The 12,940-nt window shown below is 32.8% G+C and overlaps 1 protein-coding gene across 5 annotated transcripts in view; it reads left to right on the top strand.

Annotated features, from left to right (window-relative positions):
* Nucleotides 1-11,003, top strand: part of LOC106471319 (nuclear factor 1 C-type-like) — a 30,316-nt gene extending 19,313 nt beyond the window's left edge. For all 5 annotated transcript variants that reach the window (XM_013931916.2, XM_013931914.2, XM_013931915.2 and 2 more), the window contains 7 exons: nucleotides 1,237-1,413; nucleotides 2,338-2,507; nucleotides 3,233-3,350; nucleotides 3,762-3,899; nucleotides 4,337-4,455; nucleotides 5,092-5,323; nucleotides 5,886-11,003. In XM_013931916.2, coding sequence (XP_013787370.1) covers nucleotides 1,237-1,413; nucleotides 2,338-2,507; nucleotides 3,233-3,350; nucleotides 3,762-3,899; nucleotides 4,337-4,455; nucleotides 5,092-5,323; nucleotides 5,886-5,983 — 1,052 coding nt within the window. In that variant the 3' untranslated portion in view covers nucleotides 5,984-11,003. The remainder of the gene's footprint in view (nucleotides 1-1,236; nucleotides 1,414-2,337; nucleotides 2,508-3,232; nucleotides 3,351-3,761; nucleotides 3,900-4,336; nucleotides 4,456-5,091; nucleotides 5,324-5,885) is intronic.
* Nucleotides 11,004-12,940: the final 1,937 nt, after the last annotated feature.

Genomic DNA, 12,940 nt, shown 5'->3' with positions numbered 1-12,940 from the left:
ATGTTTCTTGAAAAACAGACCAGAATCCCATAAACATTATTATTGGGATCACAACTTAAATAGTGTGAACAGTGAGAGTACCAAACAATGCATTCTAGACTTAAAATAAGACCCAAAACTCGAGCGCTTTCGAATAATTGAGCATTCTTCTTCAGGAGAACAAAAAAGAATAGTCAACTATTCGAAAACGCTTGAGTTTTGGGTCTTATTTTAAGTCTAGAATGCATTGTTTGGTACTCTCACTGTTCACACTATTTAAGTTGTGATCCCAATAATAATGTTTATGGGATTCTGGTCTGTTTTTCAAGAAACATTCTCCAAAAAAAAAAAGTTTTTATTTTTCTTAGCTCATTCGTTATCGTTGATCAGTAAATTTTTGTGATGCAGCATAGGATAGTAATAACATCACTATTTACAATTTGTTTTACACTAGGTAGTTATTATTAACATAACCATAACTCTATCAAATAGATTGTGAATAAATCACTAATTTTGTTTGAACATAATTATCTGACAGTGGAAATAATCCTTACCTGAAAACTTGCTTTGTCTCAGCTTATGACTTGTGACTAGTTTTTTGGGTATTTTTTTGTTATCCGGCAAGGTCTATTAATATTTACTGTATTCCTTTACTTTATGTTGTCAGTGTAAAAAAAAAAGTTGAGAATGAAATCTGGTTTACATGTACGATGCCAGATGCGTACAACAGTTGATTTATTTAACTTCTTTGCCAATATGATTTACAAATGTCATGTAATGGTAGATATAAACAAAAGTGTCGTCTTCAGAAAGTTTTACTTCTCGTAAGTTATCTGCTTTTGTTTGATGTTTACAAATGGTAAAGCCACGCAGTAGACTTGGGAGCTAATTTATTTATAGAAGATTTTCAATGCTACTATCTAAGTGAAATAGTCAGATGTTTAGATTATGAAAAAATGAGAGTACAATGAAGAATACAACACTTGTTTTCAAACAAACAAAGTGCTAAGGTTTACAAAATAGGAATATTATGGTAGTTTAATTTATTAAATGTGCCTTACTGGGAACTGCTAGTGGGTTAGCTTAGTTGAGAGAGCACTTGCCTGACATGTGACAAATCTTGCCTGGAAACTGTATAAAATTTGATTACCACAGTATAATGTAATTTAAATTACACTAATTTTGTTTAGAAAACTATTCTTTGGTGATATAAAATATGTTTTGGCTTAAAATATTGATATTATTTATTTCAACTAGGAACAGGGAACCCTCCCCCCATTCACTCTCCCCATGGTAAGGTGAAGTCTGAAGCCTCCAGTAGTTTTGTAACAGTTAACAGAGGACCGCTTAATCCTCCCCCAGGGGATATTGTTCTTCAACATCAGGATGTTGTCAGGCCAGACAAGGGGGTTGTTTCCCCACATTCAAGAGAGGGTAACGGAAGTTAAACTGATTGGAAGACATAGTAATAAATGGACACAGTATCGTGTGTAGCAGTTAGTAAAAAGCCGCAGTAAATGGAACAAATCATTGTCTTCCTAGTCTTCTCTCTATTTATTGTTTTTTTTCACTGATTTGAAGAGCTTTAAATGAAACATTTTTTTTCACACAGCATTCAAAATTAGCTGAACTTTGTAACTATCTAATATTTTCAGAATTCAAAAAAGTCAATTAGTTGTATGAGGAAACAATATCAATTTAAATTATTTTTCTAATAATATACTCAACAATTAAAACAAAAATGTGGATGAAATCTACGGTAAAATGATAGATAACAGAAGAAATATCTCGATAAATTATTGTAGCATAACTTACAAATCAATTCTTCTAGCTTAAGTAACAACCATATTGTCTTACTGTACAGTGTGTCCCAGAAGTTTGGACCCCTACGGGAAAATACACAATTTATTCTTAATTTATTTATTATTTAAATTGAATGCCATTAACAGCCATTGGGGTATTTTCTTTCCTGAAATATGTACAACTGACGTTAGAAATGTGTTTGTTTAACTTTACGAATGTGATGTCTATTTTCCTATTGGGTTCAAACTTCTGCTACAGCCTTTTTTTTTTTTTAATTTTACAGCAGATTAATACAGTGTTTAGAACAATCAAACGGGTATGGGAGATCGGTCAGAAAGTGTTGTACAGAAAGAACACTATTAAGGATATGAAGAACGATTTTAAGTTAGAAAAGAAGGCGTGCATAATGTACCTTTTGAAGTATTATTTTAAAATTTCTCTTTGGCAAGTTGTGCTTGTGAAATTGACTTCTTCAAAGAACTGTAGCTTTTATTTACACTTCGGAGTCTGTTTACTGGTAAATAAATAGGTTTTCTTTATATTTATTCTCACCAGCTCTTGCTTCCCATCATAATTCGTTGAATATATCACCTCCAACCCACAATCTTGGGTCATCTACAGCTTATTATATAGGCCCCAAGTATCAGGAGAATGGTGACGCTCTGTCAGACTTTGTAAACTTAGTGTGTCAGGAAACCGAAGGCAATAGTGGACCATCTCCACAGGTAAGGATGTGGAAACTAGCTTCAGTTACTAACCCTGGAATCAGGATTAGGCTGGACTTTAAATTTCTACTGGAAAAAAAAACAAACTAGAGGGCATCCATAAATTTTTGTTAAAAATAACAAACATTCATGCTTAAGAAGTATATGTAATTTAGTGTTAAAACACTAGTCGTACATAGCTCACATGATCAGTAATTTTGAGAACAGAGGAGCCCTTCACGAGATAGGAGATAACGTCCTCAACAGAAATATTGTCAAGTAAACCTTTTTGATGCACATAATTATTGGTAGAATTAACAGGCATGTTAATTTATATGTTAATGTAATGGCAATAGACAAATAATTATTCCTACATTGTACTGACAGAGCATTAATCTATTTTTTTTACATACTTTTCTTAGAGTGTCTTTTTCCGGTGTCCTGGTGGACCAATCCACACTTGCCTGGCACAGTATGACTCTAAATGTGTAGCTAAAAAAAACTTGTTGGAGTTATTTATGCATAGAATCTTCAACTTGATAAAGTTTTAGAAGGGTTACGTATATTTTAATATTTAGGAAACTTGAGCTGATAACGCTACCGTACAATAGGATGCTTTATTATTCAGAGGATTAAAACAACTGCCTGGTATGAAAGGGAACAAAAATAGATTAGGACTCTGGCATCCTTTTATTTACATGTAGAATTAATGTAAATAACATGTAGTTAAGAACTCGTGGTTTCAGTCCACAGCTGACTCCGGGAACAGAAGTCCATCCAAGCTCCACTTTTACTCCAGTGCTATGTTACCTCCTCCACCACCAGCTCCGATGGCCAGACCTGTTGCCATCATTAGATGTACAGGTAAGTACACATTTTTTGTTTAATATTTTATGCAGATTTAACAGGTATTCAGATCTGCTTCTATTATTGACACTAAAGGATCATCATGAGACGCACGAGTAGAATGTTAAGGATGTATCGCAGTAACACGTTGAACCAACATGCTTGTAAGAGACGATTAACTATGATAGAACCATAACTTAAGACATTCACCCTTCATTAATTTATTATATATAGACAAACACACACACACACACACGTAGTAAAGGAAAACATGTCAAGAGTATGATAGAAAAATACCGTGAAGTTCGGCTGACTGAAGTGATCATTTATAAGCGTGTGGTTTGTTTAAAAGAAGAGATGTTATATGTTAGAAAGTGTAGAGTTTTATCTAAACTAGTTTTCTGATACGAAAGTTGTTCTTTGTTTCAGACTTGAGTCCAACATCTCCGAGTCCACCTGCCACCTCCGGGAGTTGCGTGACATCGGATCCTGATACTCCAGGGCCCAGCAGTACGGGAGATAGAGACATCAGGGAACAGATATCCCCACCCTCCACAACATCTGTGGGTAAGTTTAGCTGTGGTTTAAGCTGTAAAAGTTGTTATATTTAGCTTAATGAATATATATTATGTTATTGGGAAGCATTTGTAAATAACCACAAGAATATGGAATAGCAACTGTACCTACATTTGTATTAATTTATGTGCTTGTATAGATTAATTGATAATCATATTTATCTGGATTGATAAATACGTTCAGGTTATTAATATATATATATATAATTAACTTACATCACAGTTAAAAACCAGTGATGTGGGCGATTTGAGTGTTCCTATGCCCATGGGAATCGTAGACATTATAACTTCGGAACTGAACAATGTAATGTTGATTGTTTTCTTTTTCTGTTGTGATGTTGACTGAAATATTTTAGTGCACCTTAATTGATTTGTTTCATTCATTTTTTTAAATTTAAAATGTTGATTAAGTTTTACAATTGATAACAGTGGGCCTGTCATCCAGTTCCCAAGAATCTACCCTTGTAAGCAGGTCTGTAATGAGCAGCCCGTTTACAACGTTAGCTAGGCCAGAACACAGTTTTGCTCACATTCATCCTCAGCCTCAGGTATGTAAAGACCATTCGTAAACAAGAACACGGCTTTTACTCTACTAACAAAATTGCTCCTAACCCCCAGCGTCAGGTATTTATAGTCCATTCATAAGTTTGAAACACAGTTTTGTTGACATTAAACCTCAGCTTCGAGTGCATAAAGTCCACTAAAATGTATGGAAGGTAGTTTTAATCATAAACACCTTCAGTGCCATGTTTATATAGTTGAGATACAGGTATGGATCACAGGTTTGCTCACATGCTTTTAGAGCTTCATATATATGTGTATATTTGTGTTCACAAGATTTTGAACTAATTTAACAGAAATTTGAATATTAAAATATTTTGATCATAACATTTTTGTGAACCAGATTTACTAGTCAGTAATTCAGACGCAAGACGAGTTTAAAGAATGATTCATCTTTAATATGTTTTACTGTATACTGATGTATTTGTCACAAAAAAGTTGATAAGTTTATCAGAAGTCTACAGTAAGTTTACCAGACATTAGTCATAAAGTGAAGCAAGTTAACTGACTACCAATTACAAACTGAAACATATTAATCAAACATAAACCACAGACATTAGGTTCCACAGCAATAAGAATATGTTCGTATTAAATGTTTTCTCATTGATTTCACAATTTTCCAGCTGTTTTCCTACTCAAGTGTCAGCCCAGTTAGTGGGGTCATCAGTCCAACGAACTTCATCATGTTTACGTCCCCGATGACCACTCCTCGCAATACCCCACGGACCACTCCGATACCTCGTTGGAATAACCCCTTTATAGCTCTTGATGATAACATGGACTACAGCATGATTACGGGTCTCATGCATGGCACCAACCCAGAAACTGACCCTCCACACATTATTGGGGCTGAAGGTTAGTTAACTGAAGAATAATTGTACTAAATTCTTTTTCTCGGTGATGAAGGTGTGTTAGTGCTTTTTTCAAATTATACTTCTGTTACTGAGGAAATATTATATGTAAATGCAATTTATTGAAGTGTCTGTATCTCTACAGAAGAGAAGGTAGATTCCATGAAGTAATCAACTTTTTACATTTTAAATGAAACTGTAACTAAGACAGTTTCGAAGGTGTGAGTTTTTCTAAGTTTCTCTCATTATCTGGTAATCTACTAATGTGAATCCTATATATTGAAGGCTGTTTTCATATGGTGTGACTAGAATTAAAGTTTTTTTTTTTTTAGTTTGGTACATTTTCTCAAGTTGTCTGTGAAGATTTAAATTCAGAGCTTCTAATCTGATATAGCTAAGACTGATTTTTAAAGTGTTTGACTTCTATAGGTCTATAGCTTTGTGTTGTAAGACATTAATTTTGATACACTATAATATGAGGGCAGTTCACACACATATTGTTACTATTCGTACTAGTGTACAACTTTATTGCTTGTAAACAGAAATTATTTTGTTCTGTGCTCTAGAGAGGTTTTTCCCAGAAGTCCACAACAGTGAGGGGGTGGATGCAAGTAGTCAGACAGCTAATGCCCCCACAACTCCCACAAAGTCTCAGCCATCATAGAAATCTGTATTGGTTGCTCAAGGAAAGTTCTGGATACCGACATAAGGAAAGGTTGCTGCCTCGTTGGTGCTTCCGGATCAGAGCAAAAACAGCGCCATCTCTTTAACGACAGCAATACTAGGCTAATCTCTCAGAATGCCAAAGATACTGCTACCAGCAATACAAACAAATGTATGTGGTTGTGATGCATAGGAATATGTGAAATGATTTATAAGTGTGCTTAGGGCTTTGAATCTTGTGGAAAAAAGTTGAAATTGTAGAAAACATGAACTTTATCACCTACCTCTTAGGAGCAAGAACCCACCAGTTACAGCTTTTAATTGATATTTATGTGCTCTTCAATATCTTTCTGTTCTAATGTACTTCACTTGCGTGGCTTGGCTACTGCAGTAGGTGTGTACATTTGGTTTTTTTTTAGATCTCTCTAGTATATACAGATCATATGAATAACTAGAAAAATGCAAAGGTGATAAAGTAAATAACTTAGACTTTTGGAGATAAATCACCTTAATAAACTATGGTTGTGTTTTATTTCCTTGGTAATGTTTCAAGCAAAAAAAATGTCTTTTTTAAAGCCAGAAACAAGCCTAGTCTAATGAAAGAAGAAAAACAAAAGCAGCTTTCCCATTGTGAGTTGAAGTGTTTATCTTCTCATTCAGGCTTATTTTTGTAATTTAGAGTTGTTTTTGATTACAGATTGTGTATAAGTAACTTCTCTTCAAAAATATAAATAATAAACACCAATAAGTTCAAGCATTTAAGAAGAAAAGGCAAACAGTAACGAGTATTGGTAATTAGTACTCGGTTTCTTTTCTTCAGAAGCCTATTTACTGCATGATTTTCTGAAGAAGCAATAACAATAAGAGCTCAATAGCTACAGAATAGTGTAAGAGTCCAAATTTAGGATGTTAAGCTTTAGTCTACTGATGTGTTTGCCTCAACTTTTCTGGGATATGGAAGAGTAAGGGTCATGTCTTCGGCAATGAAGGTGTGACAACCAATTGTTGGATGTGATGCAAAATCTAACGGATTCTTTTAACACGAGGAAGTTGTTTAGAAACATAGTTGTTGTTTTTTGTGTGTGTTACATGTTTGATGAAGACTCAAAGTTGTAGTGCTAGTCATGATATCGACATGGAGTACAGTGTTAAAAAGTTACCCTGCCAGACATATTGAAGGGCCTTTGAAAAAGAAAGAATGCAGAGGGCTCTGGCTCTCTGTTTTTGTGATGATATTTCTTTATATTCTCACTGTTGTAATATACGTATATATAGAGAGAAAGTTAATTATTAATCTAGGTTTTTTGCATTTTGACAGAGATTCATACTACTACATTTTATAGCTTTATAACTATCATTCATTAGTTGATACTAGAACTCATCTAATTCACAGACTATTAAGCTATGCAAGTTGAAATTTGTAGAAAAATCGTTTCTTGTAAGATTTGTGTAGAAATTATCGTCCTTTTTGTTTCTTCAAGTTGGTTCTGTGGGCAAGTTTTGTAGGAAATCGGCAGTCTTCCCCAAATAGAGTAGAACCAGAAGATACATTTTCTAGTTGCTTGGTATTTAAAATGTTATCTGTGTATATAACATGCTTTGTACAGCCTAACAAAGAAATGGTTTTAATATATACAGAATGAAGGTTTGAATGTAATCTTGAACATCCTTTAAGCAGTTTTGTTTTAGTTAGATTCTTTGCTAAGGTGGATAACTTCAGGATGTGGTTATAAGATAACCTGTACTGAATGTGAATTGGTAATCAGTTGAAAAGAAGTTAATTAATTTTAACCAAGTAAAACTTATGAATAACATTTAAAGATCTCTAATCAATCTAGTAGTAAGATCCAAACATTTATTTGACTGATCAATGGATCAATTTTGACCTAGTAGTTAGCATATTGCCTGTCCCTGGTTTGGAAGGTTCAAGCTAGCTATTTAACTGAGCCTAAGGTACCATTCAAGGCAGAAATACTAATATCAAACCCTTACCTTTTTTTGAATGCTAGCTACAAGGCTGTGTATGTCTTCACAAAAAAAACAAACTAATTTTTGTTGAAGCATATCTTCTGAAAGAGTTGAGTGTTTTATTCTTCATTTTTAGATAGTTTTTTTTAGCATATTTATACTCATAGTGATTATACTTATCCAGCTCATATTTTAACTTTTTTATTTATGAATATAAGCAAACAAAACAGGACAATAGTGTTCTATAAAAATATAAGGTACAGTGGTGCAAACATTACAGGTAGTGTATGTTTTATTTAGAGTTACAGTATGTAACAGTTACATGCACGTACAGGTTTTAGAGTTACAGTTAATATTTTACATGAACGTATAGTATGTAACAGTTACGTACATTTTTCTTCTAGGAGTTTCCCTACTGTACTTGTTTGGATTAATGAAGAAACTAGCCACATTTGTCCTTTTGTTTTAACTTTTGAATCTGTTTCAAGTACAAATGAATTTGCTAAGGCAATAAACATGCAATGTTTTATTGGGTATATTAAAGTCTTTCTTTTAAGCAAAAGAATTAGAAAGTAAAATGCTGGGAGGTACCATATTTTGTTGGACGTTTTTCAAGAAAGAAAAAGACAGATTCAAAATGTGTTATAGGGGAATTTTGAAGACAGTAGCAACAAATCTCAAGTTGGAATGATTTTTTTTTTATACAACTAACAAGTTTCATTTTAAGAATTGTAAGAATAATATTATGTACATAGTTGGAAACTTATACTGACCCCATTGTATATTAAGATTAGTTCAGCTTCACCTAAAGAAACATCTCTCTATTTCTGTAACCGTTATGTTACCACAACTTTTGAAATTAACTGGAGCTACCGTTGTTAGAAATTACATTAACCCTGCCTACTGATAAATAAATTGTTCTCAACAAAAGGCAGCTTATCCTCGAGTAGCTCTAAAAATAAAAGGATTTGATAACTCGACGTTTTCGTCTATCTAGAAAGGCGTGTTTAAAAGAAAAATAATGTTGGTTTCGTTAGAATTTTAAACTTTGCAAGTAAGGTCAAATTAGCACTGAAATCTACAGGTTTACTTCTATATTATAATTATTAAAGATAGTTAATAAGAGATAAAAAGAACTGACACAAGTTTGTTTGATATTACATTGCAGTAAGATTGACATGATAAAGAAAGATGCGATAAAAATTATCACCAGTCTTATTGTGACATAATATTAAACTAACAGTGAACAGATCATGCTTCGCCAGCCAAGATATTAATGTCATAACAGTAACAAACACTTTTTTTTTATTACTTTTGATCATTTTTATTATGGAGATCTGAACTGAAGAAGTTAAAATATTCATATAAAATAGGCTAACCACCTACTATCTAATAGTGAAACAGACCATATTTTATTGAAAGTTAATCATTTTCTGTCTGAAGTTTCTTTTCTTAATAAAACTGTTGTTTTTTCTTTTAATATGAATGTTTTTTGTTTTTTTTAGATTTTGTATACCAAAGTATTTTAACTTGCAAAGCAAGTAATGGCTTATGAAGTTTTTCGCGTTGCGTACTGTTAGATTTTATATACTAAAGTGCAGAAGGAAGTCAGTGAATGGAAACACTGTCACAGCTCTATCACCTAGTTATTATATAAAAAATGTGGTAGCTGGTCTGCACTTTTTTCTTTCTGATCTTAACATAGAACATGATGGAAAATGTGAAACTTCTTCCATTGTATATATTTTACAAGCCTCTAAAGAAAGAAAGAAGTGCAGACTGCTGTAACACACACTCTTCCCATGATATTTATAGAGAAATTGGAAGCATTTCCACAATATATTCTACAGATAATGATGAAGAAAGTACAGTAATATTCTACAAGCCTCTAAAGAAAGAAAGAAAGAAATGCAGACTGCTGTAACACACACTCTTCCCATGATATTTATAGAGAAATTGGAAGCATTTCCACAATATATTCTACAGATAATGATGAAGAAAGTACAGTAATATTCTGCAAGGTCTTGATGTGAACTGCGTACTCTTCAGTAGTGTTTTACATAATGATGAAGAAATGAAAAGCTCTTCCGCCTAATTTTGATGAAGGAATTGGAGACTCTTCCACAATCTACAAGTTCCTTGTAAAGTAGTTCCTTTCTGCCTGGAAGTGAAAACTTGTTAAAATGGTTACACCATGATATCATCTCCCTGGCTAAATGAACTTATCTTTTCTCTACCATTAAATCTTGGTTTGTGTTTCAAGATATCCTTGAGGACAAGAGAGTGTTTCTTCATGAGTTTCTGGAATATATGTGTTACTAGGATTTTTATTGCTTTACTCCATTGAACCATAGTTACTGCAAAATGTGTATATAAAGTACAGTTAAAACAGTTTTATAGTAATGGGTTTTAAGCTAGTCAACCTGTACCGTGTTCAGATTCTAAGTTTCTTTTTCTGTTATCCTGTTGATTTTTGTTACAAATATTTTAAAATTACGTGTTATTTTTTAGATGAAATATTTTGTATTTTTTTTTTCTCCTATGATTTGGTTTTCCAGCAGTTAACTATGGATTGTTTCAACATAATTGCAAAATATAATTAAAACATGCACCAACCTAGAATATAACAGAAATAAATTGATGGCTAGTGACCCAACCTATCGTTTTGCTTAGTGTCAGTAATGAAATAAGGTTTAGTCTGTAGTATAGGTTTGAAACCTTTAAATATTAGTTTCATTTACAGTCGGTAGGATTCATCAAATATTAATAGATGTTTAAGAGTTAATTTCATTAATCTATAAGTAATTTTAATATGATTAAAATTCATTAGATGGTGTTTTGTATGTAACCTCATAAATTAATAACCAGATATTTTTTCCTAGATCCTAATAATATTCAAGGTACTTCTCATTTCAACCGCTTTTCATTTTGACGAGTAATCAAGCAACTAATTCCATTCATCAAAACATTAATTTCTTTGGTTTTTTTTGTGATATTTGGCATCAGGCATTATCTTATTTGTATAAATGAAATAAAGCCATTTAAAAGACATCTCACGTTGTTAGCTTAATTCATTTAGTTTTGTAAACTATTTTGTTACAAAAAAAATGTAAGAGCACAAAAACATTTTATATACATATTTCATACTTATATATATAAATGTATTTTTGTCGAGACTAGGACTAAAGTAACCAAATTTTAAATTCGATGTTTAAAGTCTTAAAATAGGAAATTACGTATTATTGCACAAGAAAGAATTTAAAATTATTTTGAAGCAATAACCTATTATATGTTTATCGTTATAGATTGACCATATTATTTTGCAGTTGAAAAAAACATCAAAAACGAACAAAGTGACCGTGTACTCAAATTTTTTTGAACTGTCTTTATGTTCAAATTTTCTTTGGAGTTCTACAAATGTTTGCTTGCTTTTGTATTAGTAGTAGTATTTCTTAAAGATGTACGTTAGGTTTCTTTGACCTTTTATTCGTAAAAATAACGGTGTTTTAATTTTTTGTAATTTATTATTGAAAATAACTCAGAGATTCGATGTAGGTAATGGTACTCTCCTGCAAAATCCTCCCTGTCCAAATTTTGGCTCTGTGGTCATCTTCTAATGAAACGTACAACACTTCATTCATTTCATTTGGATAGCTTGACCAAGTCGATAAATTAATTAACTTGTGTTTTACTTTAAAACTGAGATGAATATGGACAGAATTTGGGAAACAGTGGTGCTAGTTGGATAGGATTTGGCGGGACAACGGTGTTCCTTTAGCAACCACTGATCTCATTGTAAGAACGTTTAAATTAGTGTTAGCAAGTCTACCATTAAAATTCTCAGGTTAACCACTTCAGGAACATGACGTGATTTTTTTTTTGTTCTCCATTTATCAGAAATAAAGATCCGTGTCACAATTTATCAGTTTAACATAATAATGAGACAAAACATTAATAATATTTTCGATAGATACGTATAAAACACTACAACTATTTGAGATATTATATATGAACAAATACAAGCTTATAAAATAACCCATAAAAAAAAATACCACATTGCTGTTGTTGTAAGCTATATTTTAATTTGTTTGTTTGCTAGAGGGAGCTTGTCATGATGACGCAACATCTAGAAACTTTCTGTAATAAGTAGGTAATGAGAGTCCAATGTAATTACTACAACCGGGGAATTTTTGAGTCTTCAGTGTCATTTAGTGAGTTAGGCGGTGAGTCAACCAGCATAATTAATAATGATTGATTAGCGAGGAAATTTTTCAAATAAGTTTATTGGAGAGTTAAGCGTACATTAGTTTTGAAATTTTTGTTCAAACATAATTTATGAAGTTACACCTACAACAAACAATGTTTGAGAAATAAATGAATTCGTTATCGCTATGTGTACTAGACTTCGCATTATTTTTACCAAAAGAACCCTTCGACAACAGAACACGTTACAATACTATAGAGGTCCGGCATGGCCAGGTGGTTAGGGCACTCGACTCGCAATCTAAGGATCGCGGGTTCGAATCCCAGTCCCACCAAACATGCTCGCCCTTTCAGGCCAGGAGGGCGTTATAAAGTGACGGTCAATCCCACTATTCGTTGGTAAAACAGTAGCCCAAGAGTTGGCGGTGGGTGGTGATGACAAGCTGCCTTCCCTCTAGTCTTACACTGCTAAATTAGGGACGGCTAGCGCAGATAGCCCTCGTGTAGCTTTGCGCGAAATTCAAAAAACAAACAAACAACCAATACTACAGAGATTAAGTGTTAATAAAAAAAAATACTAATTTGGATGTAGCCTCTCTTTCGAATTCTAGGTGTTATTATTGTCTCTAGTGTTACTGGTTTATTGTGAACATGCCACATGATGGAATTAATGACAGAAGTATTCAATTTGTTATGTGACAAAATTAACAGTAGAGGTATGCTAATCAGTTCTTTGTGTGACAAAGTTATCGGTGGAAATAGGCTAATTCTGTTCCCTATATTATAG

This window comes from Limulus polyphemus, unplaced genomic scaffold, assembly GCF_000517525.1.
Source record: "Limulus polyphemus unplaced genomic scaffold, Limulus_polyphemus-2.1.2 Scaffold4539, whole genome shotgun sequence".
Taxonomy (NCBI): Eukaryota; Metazoa; Arthropoda; class Merostomata; order Xiphosura; family Limulidae; genus Limulus; species Limulus polyphemus.
Note: the sequence above shows the minus strand (reverse complement) of the source record. Positions and strands in the feature narration are given on the sequence as shown.